The sequence below is a fragment of the Ochotona curzoniae genome, unplaced genomic scaffold, assembly GCF_017591425.1.
Source record: "Ochotona curzoniae isolate NIBS_2020 unplaced genomic scaffold, NIBS_Ocur_1.0 scaffold_4763, whole genome shotgun sequence".
In the NCBI taxonomy this organism is placed as follows: domain Eukaryota; kingdom Metazoa; phylum Chordata; class Mammalia; order Lagomorpha; family Ochotonidae; genus Ochotona; species Ochotona curzoniae.
Genome location: NW_024467123.1, coordinates 4126676 through 4143571, shown reverse-complemented (window position 1 = coordinate 4143571; position 16896 = coordinate 4126676). Strand labels below are relative to the sequence as shown.

Below are 16896 nucleotides of genomic sequence, written 5' to 3'. Positions count from 1 at the left end.
AGAGACCAGAACAGAACTGCTGAGCCAACCTGGGGAAGATAGAGTCCACTTTCCATCCCTGCCTCGGAGGCCACCCTGTCCCCTCCTCCCCATCTCTTGCCTGGAGGTTTAGCCTTACCCAGGCCTCGCAACTGGAGTTGGCACATTGGAGCGTGTTTAAATGCTGTGGCCCAAGCTAGGCTCCAGGTAGGACAGTTAGAGGCACTTAAATATACTTGTCCAGATAGCCAATGTAATGCTTCAATGAAAACGTTCATATTGTGGCACTAGATGGCAGAGTTGAAAGCTGTGGCACAATGGGGCAGATGTCAGCTCAGTGGGATGAATCATATCGCATTGATTGGTAGGTTGGCTGGTTGGTTTGGTTGGCTGTCCATAGCGGCAGTGAGTGCTCATCTGTGAAGGAAGCCAGGACACTTCAAGCACATCAAGTACAGCCTGGATATACCAGATGCACTAAATATACCCCAGTTATACCCAGTATGCCCAAGTATACCAGATATACCGGGCACATCCCAAGTCTGCACCAAGTCCACCCAGGTTTGCCCCTGGGTGTGTGTCATGCAGGAGCATCAAGCCTCAGGTGGGAGCTGGACTTGGTGGTTTGTTAAGTCCTTCTCAACCCCAAGGTCTCAGGATTCATGCTGCAAATGTCCCATGGCTCACCTGGTGTGTCCCCATGGCAGGGGGGGGGTAGGGGACATCCACAGGTGTGTGTGGGTTTGGCTACTCCCCAAATCTTTGTTTCTAGGGGCAGAAATAATTCACACTGTGCTTGCTGATGAACACACAGAGGCACTTCTGAACACACAACACTTTTTTATTCTGAAAACCGTAACAAAGGCACCTCCTGCTCTGGACGTCCGGCCCCAGCAGTCATTTGGGTGAGACAAGAACTGCGCTCAGGGTGTAGGCGAGTTCCTCTAAGGCACATACTGCATTGTGGGAAGAAAGGGCACCAGAACTGATCCACGCCTGGAAGTCTGAGCCACCTGGAACATAGTGTTCTTGGGTCTGGACAGATTTGTAGCTCAGGACAGTGAGAGAATTTTCCTTCCAGCTAGAGCCCAGTACTGTTAGATGAGCCCAGTACTATCAGATGAATGTTTGTGGCAGTATAGTTGCCATAGATACATGCAGCCCCATCTCGGTGGCCCACGAGTGTATGTGGATTGCAGCAGTGGCTGTCCAGGAGAGAAGCCCAATGGCTGGGGTGCTTGTTGAAAATCCACACTCTTGGCTCTCTCTTCTGGGGAACCCACCTAATTTAGGGGGACAGGCAGGGTTGGGGTTGGAATATCAGTTGGACTATCAGAGCCTGGGCCCTGCTGATGCTTTGGCCCATAGAATTTGAAATGTTCATGTCTCAGGAGGAAGAAATGAGCCCCCAGCACACCGTGGGTCCCTCCATGCCATGGCATCTGTTGGCCTGGAGAACATGAAGGTTGGTGTTGAGCTCATCCCTGGAAGGCAAGTGCAGGGAGCAGCTCATTGCTGGCTCAGAAACACTGGCTGCAAGCGGAGAGACGGAAGAAGACAGAGGCTGGCTGAGGTCCACGGCCAAGGGCTGCGCCAGAGGTCTGTGGAGGGGTCTTGGCCTTTGCTGGAGTTCTTGGGTGCCTTCAGGGGTCATTGCCCACCAGGCTCAGCAGGGCATTCTTGTAGTCGCCACTGGTGTCCTCCTGGGGGCAGGAGGCACAAGGAGTCAGGTGGGGGGTGTCTGGGAAGCTGAACTGGCTCCCCAGCAGCAGCTTCTGGCATTAGGTTTCTTGGGATCTCTCTGTTGCTCCTTTACCCTGAGATACCCTCCTCTTTTCTGGCTTTCCATCTCAGGCTACTCCTTTGTGTCACCTGTTGGTTTTCTTACGTGTCATATGGGGAGCTGATGTGGCTAGCGGATCAGAGACACAGCTCCATCCACAGGTAAGGAAGTGTGGGTAATAGGGAAGGGGACATGGGAGGTGTGTGTGGGAGGAATGGGGGACTCCCCAGGGCTCTTCCCTGTGTTTTGCATGGGACCTGGGAGCACCCAAGCATTCTTTCACTCAATATGGCCCATTCAGCTGCTGCTGCTGCTACAGTTTGGGAAGTCACAGCTGGAAGAAAGGGGCCAGAGCGATGGTGGGGGCTGGGTGATGTGGGGTATAGAGAAAGTTCGGATCTAGGTCAAATAGACCTGAAGCACAGCTACACCCATACATACACAGACCCCACATGGAACAATCTTTTCACCTCTCTCAGCCTCATTCTCATGTCCATGAAATGATATGACCCTGAGGGTGGGCACTTTGCAAGGGAACAGCGGCAAAGGTGAGCTGGCTGCTTGACTGCTGGCACACCTGGGAGTCAGGCAGTGCCCGTGTCCCCAGAAGATCGAGCCCATGCACCCATTTCTGAACTGTTGGTAAATGGGACTCACTTCGTGGAAAGGTTCTGTGTGCAGGGCTGAAGGGAAGGGGTGGGGTCAGATATGCATGCCCTTTCTCTGTGCTTGAAGACAGAGACTGGAGGGGCAGTGGATCCACTAGGAATTTCAGCAGCCTCCTTCATGCCCTGACAACAGAGCAAACCTTGCCGGTCTCCATCTGCCATTTTATTGTAGATGTTTAAATTTCCTTTTAAAGTAGTATTTTTTTTTTAATTGTAAAGGTAGATTTCCAGAGAGAAGAAGAGACAGAGAGAAGGATCTTCCATTTGCTGGTTCACTCCCCAAATGGCTGTAATGGCTAGAGCTGAGCTGAGCTGAAGCTGGGAGCAGGTACAGGGTCCCAAGGCTTTGGGCCATCCTCCACTGCTTTTCCAGGCCACAAGCAGGGAGCTGGATGTGAAATGGAGCAACCAGGACACAAACTGGCACCCATAGGGGATCCTAGCACTTGCAATGGGAGTATCAGCCAACTGAGCCATTGTGCTGTCCCAAAAGTGCTATGATAAAGATGATTTTCTGTAATTGAGTTTGTTTAGAAAGCCATCAATTATGGCCCATGTTGTGGCATAGCTGGTAAAGCTGTGACAGGTAAACCTGTGACACTGGCATTTCACTGGTTCAAATCCCAGCTGCTGTGCTTCCAATCTATCTCCCTGCTAATGGCTTTGGGAAGCAGCAAAGAATAGCCCCAGGCCCCTGCACCCATGTGAGAGACCAGGAAGAAGCTAGGGACCCTGAATTTAGCCTGGCCTGCTTATGCCTGTTACAGCCTTTTGGAGTATGGACCAGCAGGTGGAAGATCTCTCTGTATCTGTCTTCTCCCTCTGTCTGCGTAATTCTGACTTTCAAATAAACTAATCTTTTTTTAAAAAAAAAACATTGTTTTTTAAATATAAGTTTTAAGAATATATAGGTTATACTTGTGGTTTTAAAACTCTTGGCTATTACTTTCTGTATGGGAATTTAAAATGATTTATTTATTTGAGAGAAAGAGAGCTACTATCCACTGAACTATCCACTGGTTCATTCCTCAGACCCCTGCACTGGCTGGGGCTAAGTTGCTGCCAGACCTGGGAGATGGGAACTCAATCCAGTCTCCCTCCTGAGGGACAGGAACTCACATTTGCCACTCAGGGCCTGTGAGGGCAGGCAGCTGGGGGAACAGGGAGAGCCACATTTTGAACACACAAGCTGATGTGGGTCATGGGAGCCTTGACCACTAGGCTAAAGGCCTGTTCCTAAGTGGGAATCTTTAACACCTGTAGCCCTGTTGGAAAGCATTTCTGTTTCGATGGTGTCTGTAGCAAAAGAAGACCAACGGCCAACTTGCGCACAATTCCAGCTGGATTTTCTTATATGACATCATGTAAAAATTTAAAAAATGTCATCTGGTTGAGGGGCTGGTTGAATTCATCTGTTGAGATGAATTCTGTAGCCTGCTGAGTCTGTCTACAGGGGTGTACGTGGGTGGAAGAAGACTTTTTGACTTTGTTGTTCAAGGATGACTGCTTTAACTAAGAAGGGAAAGAATCGCTGGGATGCCAGAAGTAGTCACGTGTGATGGAAAGAATTCAGGACAGCCAGCTCATCTGCCTTCCCGTGCTGGTTGGTGTCTAGCTCCCTGTCTCCTGATCAGATCAGCTGGGAAGCCTGCAGCAAAACACAGTCAGACTCCAAGGCCTCCACCCTCAAGCTATGTGCTGTCCCATTCCGAGATGCCTTAAAACAGAAACACATAGTTGTCTCAGCTCTCACAGGTAATCAGTTCAGGACTCCCCATGGGTACCAGAATGGCCCCAGTTCCTCTCGTGGAGTGTTATCAGAATAGGCTACTTCCAAAGTACATGGAACATGGAGTTAAAAGATGCATGTACTCGGGTGCAGATACTTGAAATTCATGCACGGATTTTTCACAAGGCACACTTCTCTGGGGAGACCCCTTGTAAGATCTACACACATCCTCCTGTGCGATGTCACTCTAGACTGTAACACCAGACACAGTGGAAATGTGCCATGTGAACGGTTGTTATACCATGTCATTTAGGAAGTAGCAACTGATAAACTTTTCTGAGTAGTTCTGATGTATGGTCGGTTGGAACCTATGGATGTGGAATGCCCCACTACGGAGGGCCAACCATGTTGGGAGCTGTGTGTTTCTTGGACAAAATAGTGAAGAGTAGATATTTACAGGGGAGCTAGCTACTTGACTCTGTGTGCAGAGAATACATTTGTGTTTGGGAATACATTTGTCATGATTTGACCTCTGTTCATGGAACTGCCTAAGCATTGGTGGGGTTTATCTACTCAAAAGTTTGCTGCCAATGGTGGGCATCTGGGGAGGAAGTATAGAGCTGTTTCTTGGGATGCCCCATTCATATTTGAGGTACCTGGGTTCAAGTCCTAATTGTGCTCTACATTCCAGCTTCTTACTCACATAATCCAGGCTGGCAGTAGGTGAAGGCTGAAGTAGCTGGGTCCCTGCCACCCATGCTGGCGACCCAGAGTGGCTTAGCTCCTGGCTTTGTGGACATTTACAGAGTAAACCAGTGGATGGGCTATAGCTCCCTACTTCTTTGCTTTTCAAGTAAACAAGAGAAATAGAAAACAACAATTAGTATAGTATATGATATTGTAGCCAGTCTCACTCTGGAATTTAAAAAAAAGTTTGTTCCCAGGACAACTGGATATAAATGGTGGCTTCCATTCCTAGCAAACTATACCTTCTGACTGACTCATCAGATACAGTTCTTGCTGCAAGGATTTGGTGTATCTTTAAAGGCACAGCCATGACTCAAGGGCAAAGCCAACTTCCTGGTGGGACATGTGGGAGCTTCCAGGATCTGATCTCCACCTGCTTCCTCCTGCACCCACTCCCCTCAAGCTTGCTGCATGTGGACACCGGGCTGGGCCCTGACAGGCCACTTGGTAATGAAGCTTAGGTGTGCTGCCCAGCCAGAGAGGACAGGCAGCTGTGACGTCAGTCTCGTCGCCTGCTCACATCTCTGTTTTTGAGATGGCCTGGGGTTGGGGGACCCCAGCTTACCGTGATCATGCTGCTGAGGGTCTTGCCGTACATCTTCTTGAACTGATTCTTGATGAGATTTAGGTCAATCTCACTTCTAGAGACGATGTTCCTTATCAGGGTCCCATCAAGTGTCCCTGCTCCCTGGACAAGACAGGGACATTCACCTCATCACTCCCTGCCTTTCAAGCCCAAGTCTCTCTCCTCCTCTTCTTAGGAGCCAAATGCTTCAAGATGCTGTTGTTTTGTTCCAGCGGATTATAGATATGAAACATGCATGGCTGCAGGGAGAGTTCTCCCTAGAGCAGGAGCATGGCCAGGGTCAACTTCAGACTCTCCCTCCACACTCACTTTCTCCCTGACCAGTCTCATGGAAGATGGAGCTGCAGGGCCAAGGTGCTCTCTCATTTCTCAGGCAGCCCTGACCAGACAGCTGGGGGTGGGAGGAGTTCTGGGTGTGGATCTCTTTTTTAGCTGATGCCAGCAACTATGAATCAGAGAAGGTGGTCACTGGTTTTAGTCTCAAGGAAGTCATTTAAATTTGGTTCCAGATACTGGAAAGTCCATCTAATGACTTTCCATCTAATGAATGGTTTTAGGGCCTCTGTTTTTTTTTTTTTTCCATTGTTTTGCTTTGTTTTGTTTTTGGCTAGTGCAGGCCTTGGGGCCATAGACAAAGCAAGCTGCATGTGTGGCAATCTTGCTGGCAACTTGTCCAGACCAAAGGTGTCCTATTTCCCAGCAATCACTGGTGTGATCTCCCGTGATAAATGAGTTCCCAAGGAGACCACAGGAGGCGATGGAAAGAACAATTAGGCTGGTGCGGGTTAAAGCCCAGGCTCTCTTCTATTCAGCAGCTGGTGGCCATGAACCTGGGCTTCTTGGGCAGCAGTCCCACCGTGGGTCTCACAGGACTTTGAACGTTCGGTGCCATGCTCACTGCTGAATGCACCTGCTTAGACTCATCTTCAGGAGATGTGGTGCCCTTCCCCAGGCTCCGTCCACCCGCTGAGAACTGATGTCTCTTTGACCCAGAAGAGGTTGGGAAAAGAGACCCCAGTGTGGAAGACAGTGGTGGTTCTGCCTACCTTGGCCTTGCATTTGGAGGGAGCGGATAGTTAAGGGGGGGGCACTTACCTTCATGGCATAGTGCAGTCTTTCAGCAAAGTAGCAGTGGACGTTCCTGGTGCACTTCACTGGCAAACAGAAAAGCTCTGTTAGCACCTGGATGCTGCGGGCAAAGCCACGCACACCTTTGTTTATTCATGTCTCGCCCAGGGCTGTGAGCGATCCAGTTGAGCAAGCTGTGCTGTGTTTCTTCACTCCCCTTCCAAAAGGGGAGGCTTGTGTCAGGGGATGGTGGGTGGGGAGGGAATTCCTGGGGCACTGGGCACGGTTCCAAAGGCCCAGAGCAGGCAGGTCAAAGGGTAAATTGTAAGATACACTGCGGGGAGGGGAGGTGCACAGGGCTCCTACACCTCTGGCCTGTCAGGGGGACAGCTCAGTCCCACATTAGCCTGGAGATACCTGCACCGAGAGCCTAGCCAGGCAGCTCCACAGAGGCACTCAGCATGGTGGCTGCTGGCCTGCTAGTGTTCTTGCACATCCCTTGTGAGTGAAACCCTGCATTTGAATTCCCATGTGACTAAGATACTAAGGCAGAGCCACCTGGTCCAGAGAGTGCCTGCTGGGTGTGTCTGTCACAGAGGCTATGACAGACACCAGGCCTTTGGAAAGGAGGCTGGAAGTGGCGGGGGTATGGTTGGTGATTCAGCCCCAGGCTGCAGGTTTTGTGGGAAGCCCACCAGGTTCAAGCCCTGTGACTAAAGGGTGAAGTGAGGGGAATGTGAGCTGCAGGGGAATAAAGATGGCCCAGTATGAGTGCCAGCCACTCCCTCCTGGGAGATTTCATTGGGGAGTAGATACGAGCTCTTGGGGACTGAGGTTACAGCAGGTGTGGGGGTGCCAGCTGTGCCAATACAGGCTGATCCATCATCAGGCAGAGTTGGCTGGGGGAGTTCCGGATGCCTCCTCCCCAATAGGACAGGATGCAGCTAGGATTCCCTTGGGAGCAGGGCTTGTGGGGACATGGGGAGGGACAGGAGGGTGTCCCACCCTGGATCTCAGGTCTCATGCTCTGCAGTGACCACCCTAAGTGTGGTCCCCTGGGAGGTTGTCAGTGCTGCCCATATCAGACTGCTGGGCACTCAGCCCTTGCTCCACAAGCAAGTGAGACAGGGGCCAGGCAGCACAGGGTGACATAGGAGACATTGCTTAGGGCTTGCCCACTGGAGTCTCAGAGCTCCCCAGGAGGCTGCTGTGCTGGGGCCTGGCATGTTAAACTCACACGCCACCTTGCACGCACTCACACACTCGGTCTCACACACCCACACCCTTGCACATGCATTCTCATGCTGTCTCTAACACACGCCCACATCAGTACACTCATACACATCACCCCTACGCATGTACAGCTCTGTGCTCTTACATACACACACTGATACACTCCCTTACTCTTGCACACACACATCCCCGTGCTATAACACACACTGACACACACTCACACCCACACGTCACTGGGTGTCCCACAGAGCCCCACCCATGGTGCCAGGGTCCTGGGCTGAGGGGTTCAGACCGCACATTTGGGACCTCTGTCACACCCCACTGTGGGCTGAGGGGTTCAGACCGCGTGTATGGGGGGCCTCTGTCCTATCCCGCTGGACTTACCCACAGTGAGCATGGCCTCCTCCAGGGAGCCGTGGGTCTCACTTTTGATGCTGTCCTCGATGCTCTTGTTGGCAATTTTCTCATACTCTTCAAACACTGTGGTGAGAGGGCTCCAGTGAGTGTTGCAGAGCTTATAGCCCGCACGCTGTCTGTCCCGCATGGCCTCCCGCTTCTCCCTACCTCTCATCAGGTGGGGGGCACTGCGCGTGCACAGGATGGTAATGAATTTCATCTCATCTGTCCCGTTAATCTTCTCACCAGCTGCGTACAGATCCTGCCATGGGTGAAGCGGACTGAGCAGGTGAGAATGAGAACCCTGCTTTCCCCCATGTCCACATCTGGTCAGCCTCCTGGGCTGCTCCTGCAGCTTCAGCACCTCCCACCCAGACCCTGCTCTGTCCCCTCTTCCTCTATTCTCCCAGTGCTGCTGAGCTGAAAGGGTCTAAGTCCAGCATTAAAGAAAGGCCCCCATAGGCAGGGGTGATGGGGGGAGGCTTCCAGGCCTCAGCCCCAAGTCCAGGAAGGCGAGCCAGCTGCATCCTCACCTGTGCATCTTGGAGAGCCAGTCCTGGGTCCACAAAGCCACTCACATCATCTCTGCTGCCCTGGGAACACAGAAGGCAGGTATGTCAGGCCAGCCAGCTAGCCAGCCATCCAGTGCTGCCAGGGGCTCATGGTGCAGGCAGGCAGGGGCATCTGCCTCTCTGGCCCTGTGACCTTCAGTTAGCCTCAGTTTTGTCATCTGTGCAATGGGACTGCTAAGGCATGCCTCATGGGGAGCACAGGACTGGGCCTGAGGCCTGCCTGAGGGAGTTGCTTCTTCTGTACCTGGCTAAGTCAGGGTTCAGGGAGTGGGGGAGAGGCGTTGCTGGGAGCACTGCCTCCAAGCCCCTCCAAGCATGCTGAGACACACCCAAGGTACTCCTGTCCTTGCCTCTTCTCGAGGCAGAGCTGAGGGACCCCCAAGCCCAGAAGCGCCCCGCCTGTAATACCTGCAGGAGGCACACCAGGATCCTCTCCAGGTAGCCGCTTGTATCTGCTTGGATGTCTTCCTCCAGGCTGGACCCGTAATCTGCATGGAAATGGGGGAGGGAGGCACGGAGTGGGCCCAGAGCTTCCCTTTAGTGCTGCTTCTCATACTGCTCACAAAGCCTGCTAGGAAGGGACCCATCCTTCCTTGCCACCCAGTGGCACAAATGTGCTGCCAAGCCACATCCAGGGCAAGCCAGGGCTGCTGAATGGGCTGCACTTGCAAAGCCAAGTTCATAGCATGGAGCATTGATTGGCTTCTGCTGGCCACGTGTCCGATAGACCATGGTTGCTCACCACAAGGGGGCCTGGCAGATGGCCCTCTGTGGGCTTACAGTGCCCCTTGGTGGGCAGACTTGGGCGAAGGCAGCAGCTGGCCACTCCCCAGCATCTGGCCAGCATCAAGACTGGATCTGGGCCATGTCCAATCTCACCATCTCCCACTGGGCTTGGCAAACAGCAGGCACTAAGCCCTGTGTATGGAAAAGTCTCCAAAGGGTCCTTTTCCTATGTGATTCGATGTCAGACTGCTGGAGTTCCTGTCCATCCCGGGAAAGTCTCTGCCCCCCCCCGCCCCCACGCCCCTGTCCACCCTGGTGCTTCCCTCACCTTCCTCATAGGCCTTCATGATCTCCTGCAGCTGCTGCTTCGTCCGAGAGGCCAGGATCTCAATGATGACGCCCTCCTTGGTCCCTAAGCCCTGGGGACAACAATGTCTGAGCTCAAGCCCCACGTGTGGTCACCTGCTGCCCCATCACCTCTTTCTCTTTTCCAGGTCTTGGGAAGAACAGATCCCTGCTCTGTGCTGCTCTGATGGAGGAGGCTTCTGGTTGCCCTGTCCAACTGGCCTCACTGTGCCTTGAGCAGCACTGACTAGGGCTGTTTTCTGGCCAGTCAGCCCTGGTGCCAAGCAGCAGGCTTTTGGCTCACCGGGCACAGCCAGGGCATGAGGGGACCGTGGCAGGAGGTGGCCCTGAGTGTGGAAGTTACCTTCATGGCATCGTGCAGCTCCTTGGCCTCATATCTGTACGGCGGGTACATGAGGGCCACGATGAGTCTCTCAAACTTGCCGCTCAGCTCCGACTTCAAGGTCTCAGTGAGATCCTGAGGGAGGAAAGAGCACAGGGGGTGAGCTAGGTGCCAGCCTTGTCTGAATGCAGGAGAGCAGGGTGGTCAGTGTGTGCTGGGCACAGCAGAGCCTCCAGGGAAATGTAGCCATTGTGGCTCACCCCATGGCCAGCTCTGAGCATGGTGCCATGGTGTTCTGCTCGCCATGGCGATCGGTGCCTGTGGCATGATGGACGAATGTCTGTCTACTCTAGATGCCAGTCACTACAAGGACCCAGCGGGCCACCTCGAGTCTGTCTGCACACAGGAGCAGACACACCCAGGGCTTTGTCCAATGTAGATTGAAAGTCTCAGGCTTGCTTACCCATTCTGAGACTGGGAAATCTCTGCAACCTCTCTGGACATTGTTTGTGTGGTCAGGAGGTGAGGCGAGCGCAATTGCACAGATGTACCCCGGTCATGCCAAGGAACTATTTAAGCTTCACCACTGATCTTCATGCGTAAAATCTCCACAAATGGCTAGATCGGGCCCATGGAGACTCCCAGTGACCACAGCAACACACTCATTATTCCTGCGTTTCTTGAGACTCCCAGGTGTCTAGCTCTGACCTACGGGCAGCTAGAGTCATCTTGGACTTGCCATGGGGCAGAAGGGGCGATGCCTGGCACTAGCAACTCCAATGAGAAGATGGCAGAATGGACAGCTGGGGTTGGGAAGAGGCATGGTTTAGGTGCAGGAGAGGGAGGAGCTTCGGTGTAGCGTCTGAGGAGCCCCTTAAGGACCAAGGAGGGAGAAGAAGGCGGGGCTGGGGAAGCCATAGTGGGGCGGCGGGATGAGACAGAAAAGCCACTTAAACTTGACTTTACAATTAATTTTAAAAAAATATTAGTTTAAGAATGTCCCTGGAGAAGGCCTCACCCCCAGAATGGAGTGACCATACAGCTAGTCCCTGCAGATCCCCTTTCCCAGCCCTCCCCCTCACCTTGCCGAACTGAGCCTTAAAGGACTTGGCTATCTGCTGCCGCTGCATGTTGCTTCTCCGCGTGAGAACATCCGTGATGGCCTGCTCGTTGGTCCCTGCAGAGGGACACAGTGTTGAGTACCCCTCACAGCCCCACCCCAACTCCATGGGTACAGGTAAGGGCAGCGGCCTGGGGTGGAGCAGTAGGCCCCTTGCCCTGCCACCATGTGGCTAGTCCGAACAGCCAAATGATGTGCTTGGGGGTAAGCAAGACACGCCCTCACCCCCACTTCGCCACCCACATCCGGTGCGGCATGGTGATACAGTTAAGGACCTTTGAGCCATCTCTGCTGCCTGACTGGCTGTCCCTCAGGGTGGATGCAGTGGGAAGATGGTCATGACCAAGAGTGCAGACCACCCCACCCACATGGCATGGCACAAGCAGCCTCCCCTCCCGGAACTTTATTTGCTCATCTGGCCAGTGCAGAGAATAAGGAAGCTGTTCCAGGACTTAGAGAATGTGAAATGATTGTCACGTTGTCTAGGAATAATTGTGTCTCAGATGAATCCCCCAACCCCTGTCTCTCAGCAGCAACAACAGAGAAAGAAAAACTCCAGCTGGGGTGTCTGCCAGGCTTCTGGGCCAGCCTTTTCCCTGTCACAGCCATATTGGAGACAGGCAGGAAGCTGGCTCTGTGGCCAGCCACCAGGGGTTTAGGGGCATACTTTCAGACTGGCGGAGTCCAGTGGCTTTATGTAGGAGATGGCCACTGTCTCCCAGCCCTCTCTCCAACCTTGGGGCTGCAGGTCCTCCCACAAGAGGCACAGCCCCACAGTGTCCAGGTTGCACATGCCCACTCACCGATTCCCTTCATGGCTTTGTAGAGGGTCTCTGCGTCAGGGTCCGGGTTGAAGTGGGGGGTGCCCTTCACCGTGACTCCCTCTTGTTCGATCTGCAAAGAAAGTCGGGTCTGCTTAGAGCAGGAAAGAAGCAGGCAGTATGGCACAGGCTCTGGGTCCAGCTCCCTGGCAGGAATCTTTTCTGGGTGCCTGAGCCCTTGAGCCCCTTGGGCAATAGGCTGGAACAGCTGGGCCATTCCCCTTCTCCTGCTTTTGCCAGTACCATCTGAAGCAGGCAGCAGGGCTGGCCACACTCAGCTTCCTGTGGCACCATCTGTAAGCTGCACACAGGCACATGCCACCCAAAGCCAGGAGGGAAATGACCACCCCAGACATCGCTTCCTGGTGCTAGGGCAGCCCAGGTGAGGCTAAGGAACCCGACAGAGCTATCTATGTTAGGAAGCGTGCTATGAACTCAGTCTACCCCTTTTCGAAGACTGGATACTTCTGGAAACTTCCAGGGCTGGAGTCCAAGTAGGGTATTCTGACAGCCGATTGGGGTCAGAGGGTCAGGTTCAGAAAGAACCATAGGATGTTCTGCAGACAGGTAATGTGAGTCTCCGGGGCCCTTGGCTTTCAAGCCTCCTGGCCTGCCTGAGGCCTCTTTGGCTGTGTGCTCTGTGCAGTTTCCCTAATCTCCTTAAGACACAAGATCACTCTTGGGGATGATTGGGATTGGATTGGAAGGAAGCTGGAGGCAGGCCTGCTTTTCTTTCTCCCTTCCTCCCTCCCTCCGTCTCTTCCTCCCTCGCACCTTCCCTTTCTCACTGTCTCTCCTTCCCTCCCTTCTCCCTCCCTCCTTTTACACCCTCCCTTTCTCCCTCTCTCCCTTCCTCCCTTCCTCCCTCCATCCCTCTCGTGCTGCCTCCCTTTCCCCCTTCTTTCCTCCCTCCCTCACTCTCACTGGACCACATCTTCAAAACACAGAGCCAGTACCCATCTGTGCTGGATCTGTGAGGAGACTCCTGAGTCAGGAGGCGAGACATCCCTCTGCCTCCTGTGCTTGACCTTCATGCGCCCCTTGCATGCCTAGCTCCTGCTTTAGCACCGTGGAGTTGTTAGAAAGAGCTCTGTGGGAGTCCAATCCAGTCAGCCCAGGGTGGGCCCAGGGGAGGCCAGCTGCGTGTACACGCATCGAGTCCCTGGTTCACACAGCCTTATGTTGCTGTTACTACTGTGAGCGACTTGGGCATCTCGGCTGTGCCAGGGGCTCTGCATGCAAGGCCCAGCTTGCTGGTCATCCCCAGCAGTGGCACCAAGTGAGGGTGAACGCCCCGGCTGAGCTCATAGAGGGGCCGCAGCCAGGAAGCTGTGGTGTGGGGACCTCATTCCCCCTGTGACTCAGCCTCATCTCTGCCTGTGACTCAACCTTCCCCAGACAGGGCACTTTCTGGAAGATTTCACTAAAGGCATTCTGGCCCACGAGAACACAAAAGGCGTGAGGACACCTCCACTCTCAATCCTGATCTCCAGGGACCTCTGAGGGGCTGCCCTGGCCTCACAGTGTCCCTTGGGGAGCTGTGACCTGACCAGGCCACCAGGTTGTGGGGGAAGGGCTCAGGTGACAATGCTATTGGGCCTAATTTACAAGCTGCTCCCTGGCTGGCTCTGATTGCTCTGTAACAACCAAAAATAAAAGTTAAAAAATATATATATATGGGCCCAGCGCGGTGGCGCAAGTGGTTAAAGGTCCTCGCCTTGCACACCCGGGATCCTATATGGGCGCCGGTTCTAATCCCGGCAGCTCCGCTTCCCTTCCAGCTCCCTGCCTGTGGCCTGGGAAAGCAGTCGAGGACGGCCCAAGGCTTTGGGAACCTGCACCCGCGTGGGAGACCCGGAAGAGGCTCCTGGCTTCGGATCGGCATAGTATCGACCCATTGCGCTCACTTGGGGAGTGAATCATCGGATGGAAGATCTTCCTCTCTGTCTCTCCTCTCTGTATATCCGCCTTTCCAATGAAAAAATAATAAAAATAAATCTTAAAAAAAAAAATATATATATATATATATAAAATAGTGTGTGTGGGAGTAAGGTGTGAGGGGATAAACCGACATCCTTGGGGCAGGGGCCTGGCTAACAACAGGAGTTTCCATCCCAGAAGCGGTGCTGGGTCTTACTTGCCTGGTTACAGGCTCCTGCCGGGACTTGTCCATCTCAGGCCAGTCCAGACTGGCAGATTTTCACTGAAGAGGTGAGTCAGACAACCCATGACTTCAACCCTAGTGCATTCTGTGATAGGCACGGGGCCACTGCTACACCTGGGCTTTCTCCTATGGGCGAGGCTTGCAGTCTGCTCTTGGCTTTGAAAGCTGTCCAACATTAGACTTTTCTGGCAATGTCCCAGCAGCAGGGATGAAACTGAAGGCCACGCTGGCACCTTGCCCTATGCTGACCGCTGCCCGCTTCCCGATGGACCAGCATGGCTGGGCCTGCTCCTCATGACGTCCTCCCAGCCTCACCTGCCCAAAGCTCAGCTTGTTGGGCTCCCTGAGGACTCCCTCACTGGGCTGGGACATCAGGCCCGGTAGCTTCCTTGTGTCCCTGAGCCTTTGTGTCCTTATCTGTAGCCCTGAAGTCCCCGGGGGTGGCCACTCCAGCATGCAAGGTCCCCTGTAGACCAGGCCCTCCTGCCCCCTCCCCAGTCCTGGCAAATCAACACTCTGCCGTCCCTAGAAGCCACTTCCTCATACTTGGTCGCAGCCTGTCTAGGCAGGTTCCTGTCCAGCCTCAAGGCCTTGCACGGCTCCCCAACTGTTCTAAAGGTGAAGCAGGAACGCCCTGGCCTGCCACACCGTGCTGGCTTCTCCGTGCCTGTCTTTGCACTCAGGGCTGTGTGGAGCCACTTACTGTGGAGGCCAGCAGCTCCTCCCCTCTGTGCTTTCACATAAGCTCTTCCCCCTGTGCAAGGAACAGCCGGCCTAAGCTTCCCCAAATGCAGGGGAAAAACATGTGAGAAAAACACCCCATCCCCTGGCTTCTTTCCCTTTTTTTGCTTTCTCTGGCTGCCTGAAACTGCCCTCCCCATCCTTCACCCGCCACCATCCCACTGCTACAGGCCTGGGGGGGCTTTGGTTTGTGCTGCCTGCCCCCCCCCCCCTCAGGTAGCCAGCCAGTGGCTGAGCTGATCTCCACTGAGCTTCTGTCTCCCAAAGTGACTAGTGACCCCATACTATCACGTTCCCTTCTTCCCAGTGAGTTGCCACATACCCAAGCCTTCCACCAGGCCATCTCGTCCACCTCACAGCGACTTCCCAGCAAGACAGACAGACGGACGCACGTCAGCAGCTAGCAGGAGACTGGACGCAGCTGGCTCCGGCTGCTGGTTGCCAGGCAGGAGGCTCTGGGGTGGGTGTGGCGCCTACAGGCCCTGGGCCCCACCCATCACTGCCCTCCTCTCCTCCCCTCACTCTGCTTTGCCTGGCTCCCAGCCCCTCCCGTGGTTGATTCCCAGCCCCACCCAGCACCACCACCGCTGCTGGGGAATGCCTGAGGGACGTGGCTCCCTGCCAAGTATTTGGGCTGTGGTGGCTGCAGGGACTGGAAAGTCTGATTCCCACCTCTGAGAGCCACTCCAGGAGCACAAGGCGAGGCTGTGTGCAGCCTCTGTCGGCCCTTTGTGCCACACCAGGGGCGCCCTGCCAGGGACATGGCCTCTGTTCACCCGGCTGGTGCTGCCTCCAGGCCCTCCCTGTCCCTGTGGATCCTGAGGGGAGGGGCACTTACCCCAGGGAGAGTGTTGTTGACTCTATGCGCCCACCCCCCGGGGCCCTGCAGGTGTGCCCAGGTGGCTCTTCCTTGGGCATCTCCATTTCAGAGCAGGCCACTGTCTGCTGTCCTCATTAGTACAGAGATGCTCCATGAGGATGTACGTGCTCCGCCCCCCTCAACCCTCCACCTGGTTCACCCCCTCCCCCGTCCCTTGCTTTCTATCCCAGGCTACTCTTTAGTGTCACCTGATGGCTCTTTTGCTGTCATATGATGGGCTGGTGTGTAAAGTGGGTCACAGAGATAGCTGTACCCACAGGCAAGGAAGGTGTGGGGAGTGGGGAAGAGGTGTGGGAGTATGTGTGGCGGGCATGGGGGTTTCTCCAGGGCTCCTCCCTGTGTTTCACAGGGGACCCAGGAGCACCCAGGCATTCTTTCACCCAACATGGCCCATTTCCTATTCAACAGCTGCTGCTGCAGTTTGGGGAGCTACTGCTAGAAGCAGAGTGCCTCCCACCTGTGCCCTGACAGAGTCACTGGGTGATGGGGTAGAGAGAATCAGAGTTTGGGAGATCCAGGCCTGAAGCACAGCATCTCTCTCTCTTTCCTCCCCCAAGGCTCCTGTAGCCTCCAGCATAGCATAGCTCCAGGATGGGTTGATGTTTTCCAAATCCAAAATGAAAATCAAATCCATGTAAGGGTGAAAATGCTCAGAAGAAAAACAGAATTGCTGTGAGAATAGAAAAAAAAAAAAGAGACAAAAAAGGAGAAAAGGGAGGAAGGAAAAAACAGAGACGATGTAAGAGAGATAAAGGAAGTTAAAAAAAGGTAGGGGAAGAAGAAAAGAAAGGAAGGAAGGAGAGGAGGGAGGGAGGAAGGGAGAGAGGAAGGTAGGTAGGGAGACAGCAGAGGAGGAAGGGAGCCATGGCGAGGGCCTGCAGGAAGGGTCTGCGGGCCCAGGGGCTTGGCCACAGCAACTCTGCTAAGCATGACCTTGCTTAGCAGGCCACACTAAAAATGCTTCTCAGAGGATGCGTGCTCAACCACTGTCAGTT

At 54.1% G+C, this 16896-nt stretch overlaps 1 protein-coding gene across 6 annotated transcripts; it reads right to left on the bottom strand.

Annotated features, from left to right (window-relative positions):
• Positions 1–804: 804 nt before the first annotated feature.
• LOC121149817 (annexin A8) lies at positions 805–15472 on the bottom strand. 6 transcript variants are annotated; one of them, XM_040970406.1, is made up of 12 exons: positions 15344–15472; positions 12095–12189; positions 11258–11453; positions 10197–10310; positions 9816–9906; positions 9170–9249; positions 8723–8782; positions 8358–8451; positions 8178–8273; positions 6588–6646; positions 5472–5594; positions 805–1682 (listed from the first exon to the last, which is right to left on the bottom strand). In XM_040970406.1, the coding sequence occupies exons 1-12, from the start codon at positions 15362–15364 to the stop codon at positions 1623–1625; spliced, it is 1089 nt and encodes a 362-aa protein (XP_040826340.1). In that variant the 5' UTR covers positions 15365–15472; the 3' UTR covers positions 805–1622. The 6 variants fall into 6 exon arrangements, with proteins under 6 accessions (XP_040826340.1, XP_040826341.1, XP_040826342.1 ...); XM_040970407.1 differs by having other exon boundaries at positions 11258–11352; positions 12099–12189; XM_040970408.1 differs by having other exon boundaries at positions 8436–8451; positions 11258–11352; positions 12099–12189.
• Positions 15473–16896: the final 1424 nt, after the last annotated feature.

Excerpts from the sequence above, each read along its gene's own strand:
- LOC121149817 (XM_040970406.1), bottom strand. The coding sequence starts at position 15,364 with ATGGCCTGGTGGAAGGCTTGG. Across the intron at positions 9,907-10,196 it reads AGCTGCACGATGCCATGAAG|GGCTTAGGGACCAAGGAGGG; the intron begins GTAACTTCCACA and ends TGTTGTCCCCAG. Across the intron at positions 1,683-5,471 it reads CCCTCAGCAGCATGATCACG|GAGGACACCAGTGGCGACTA; the intron begins GTAAGCTGGGGT and ends TCCTGCCCCCAG.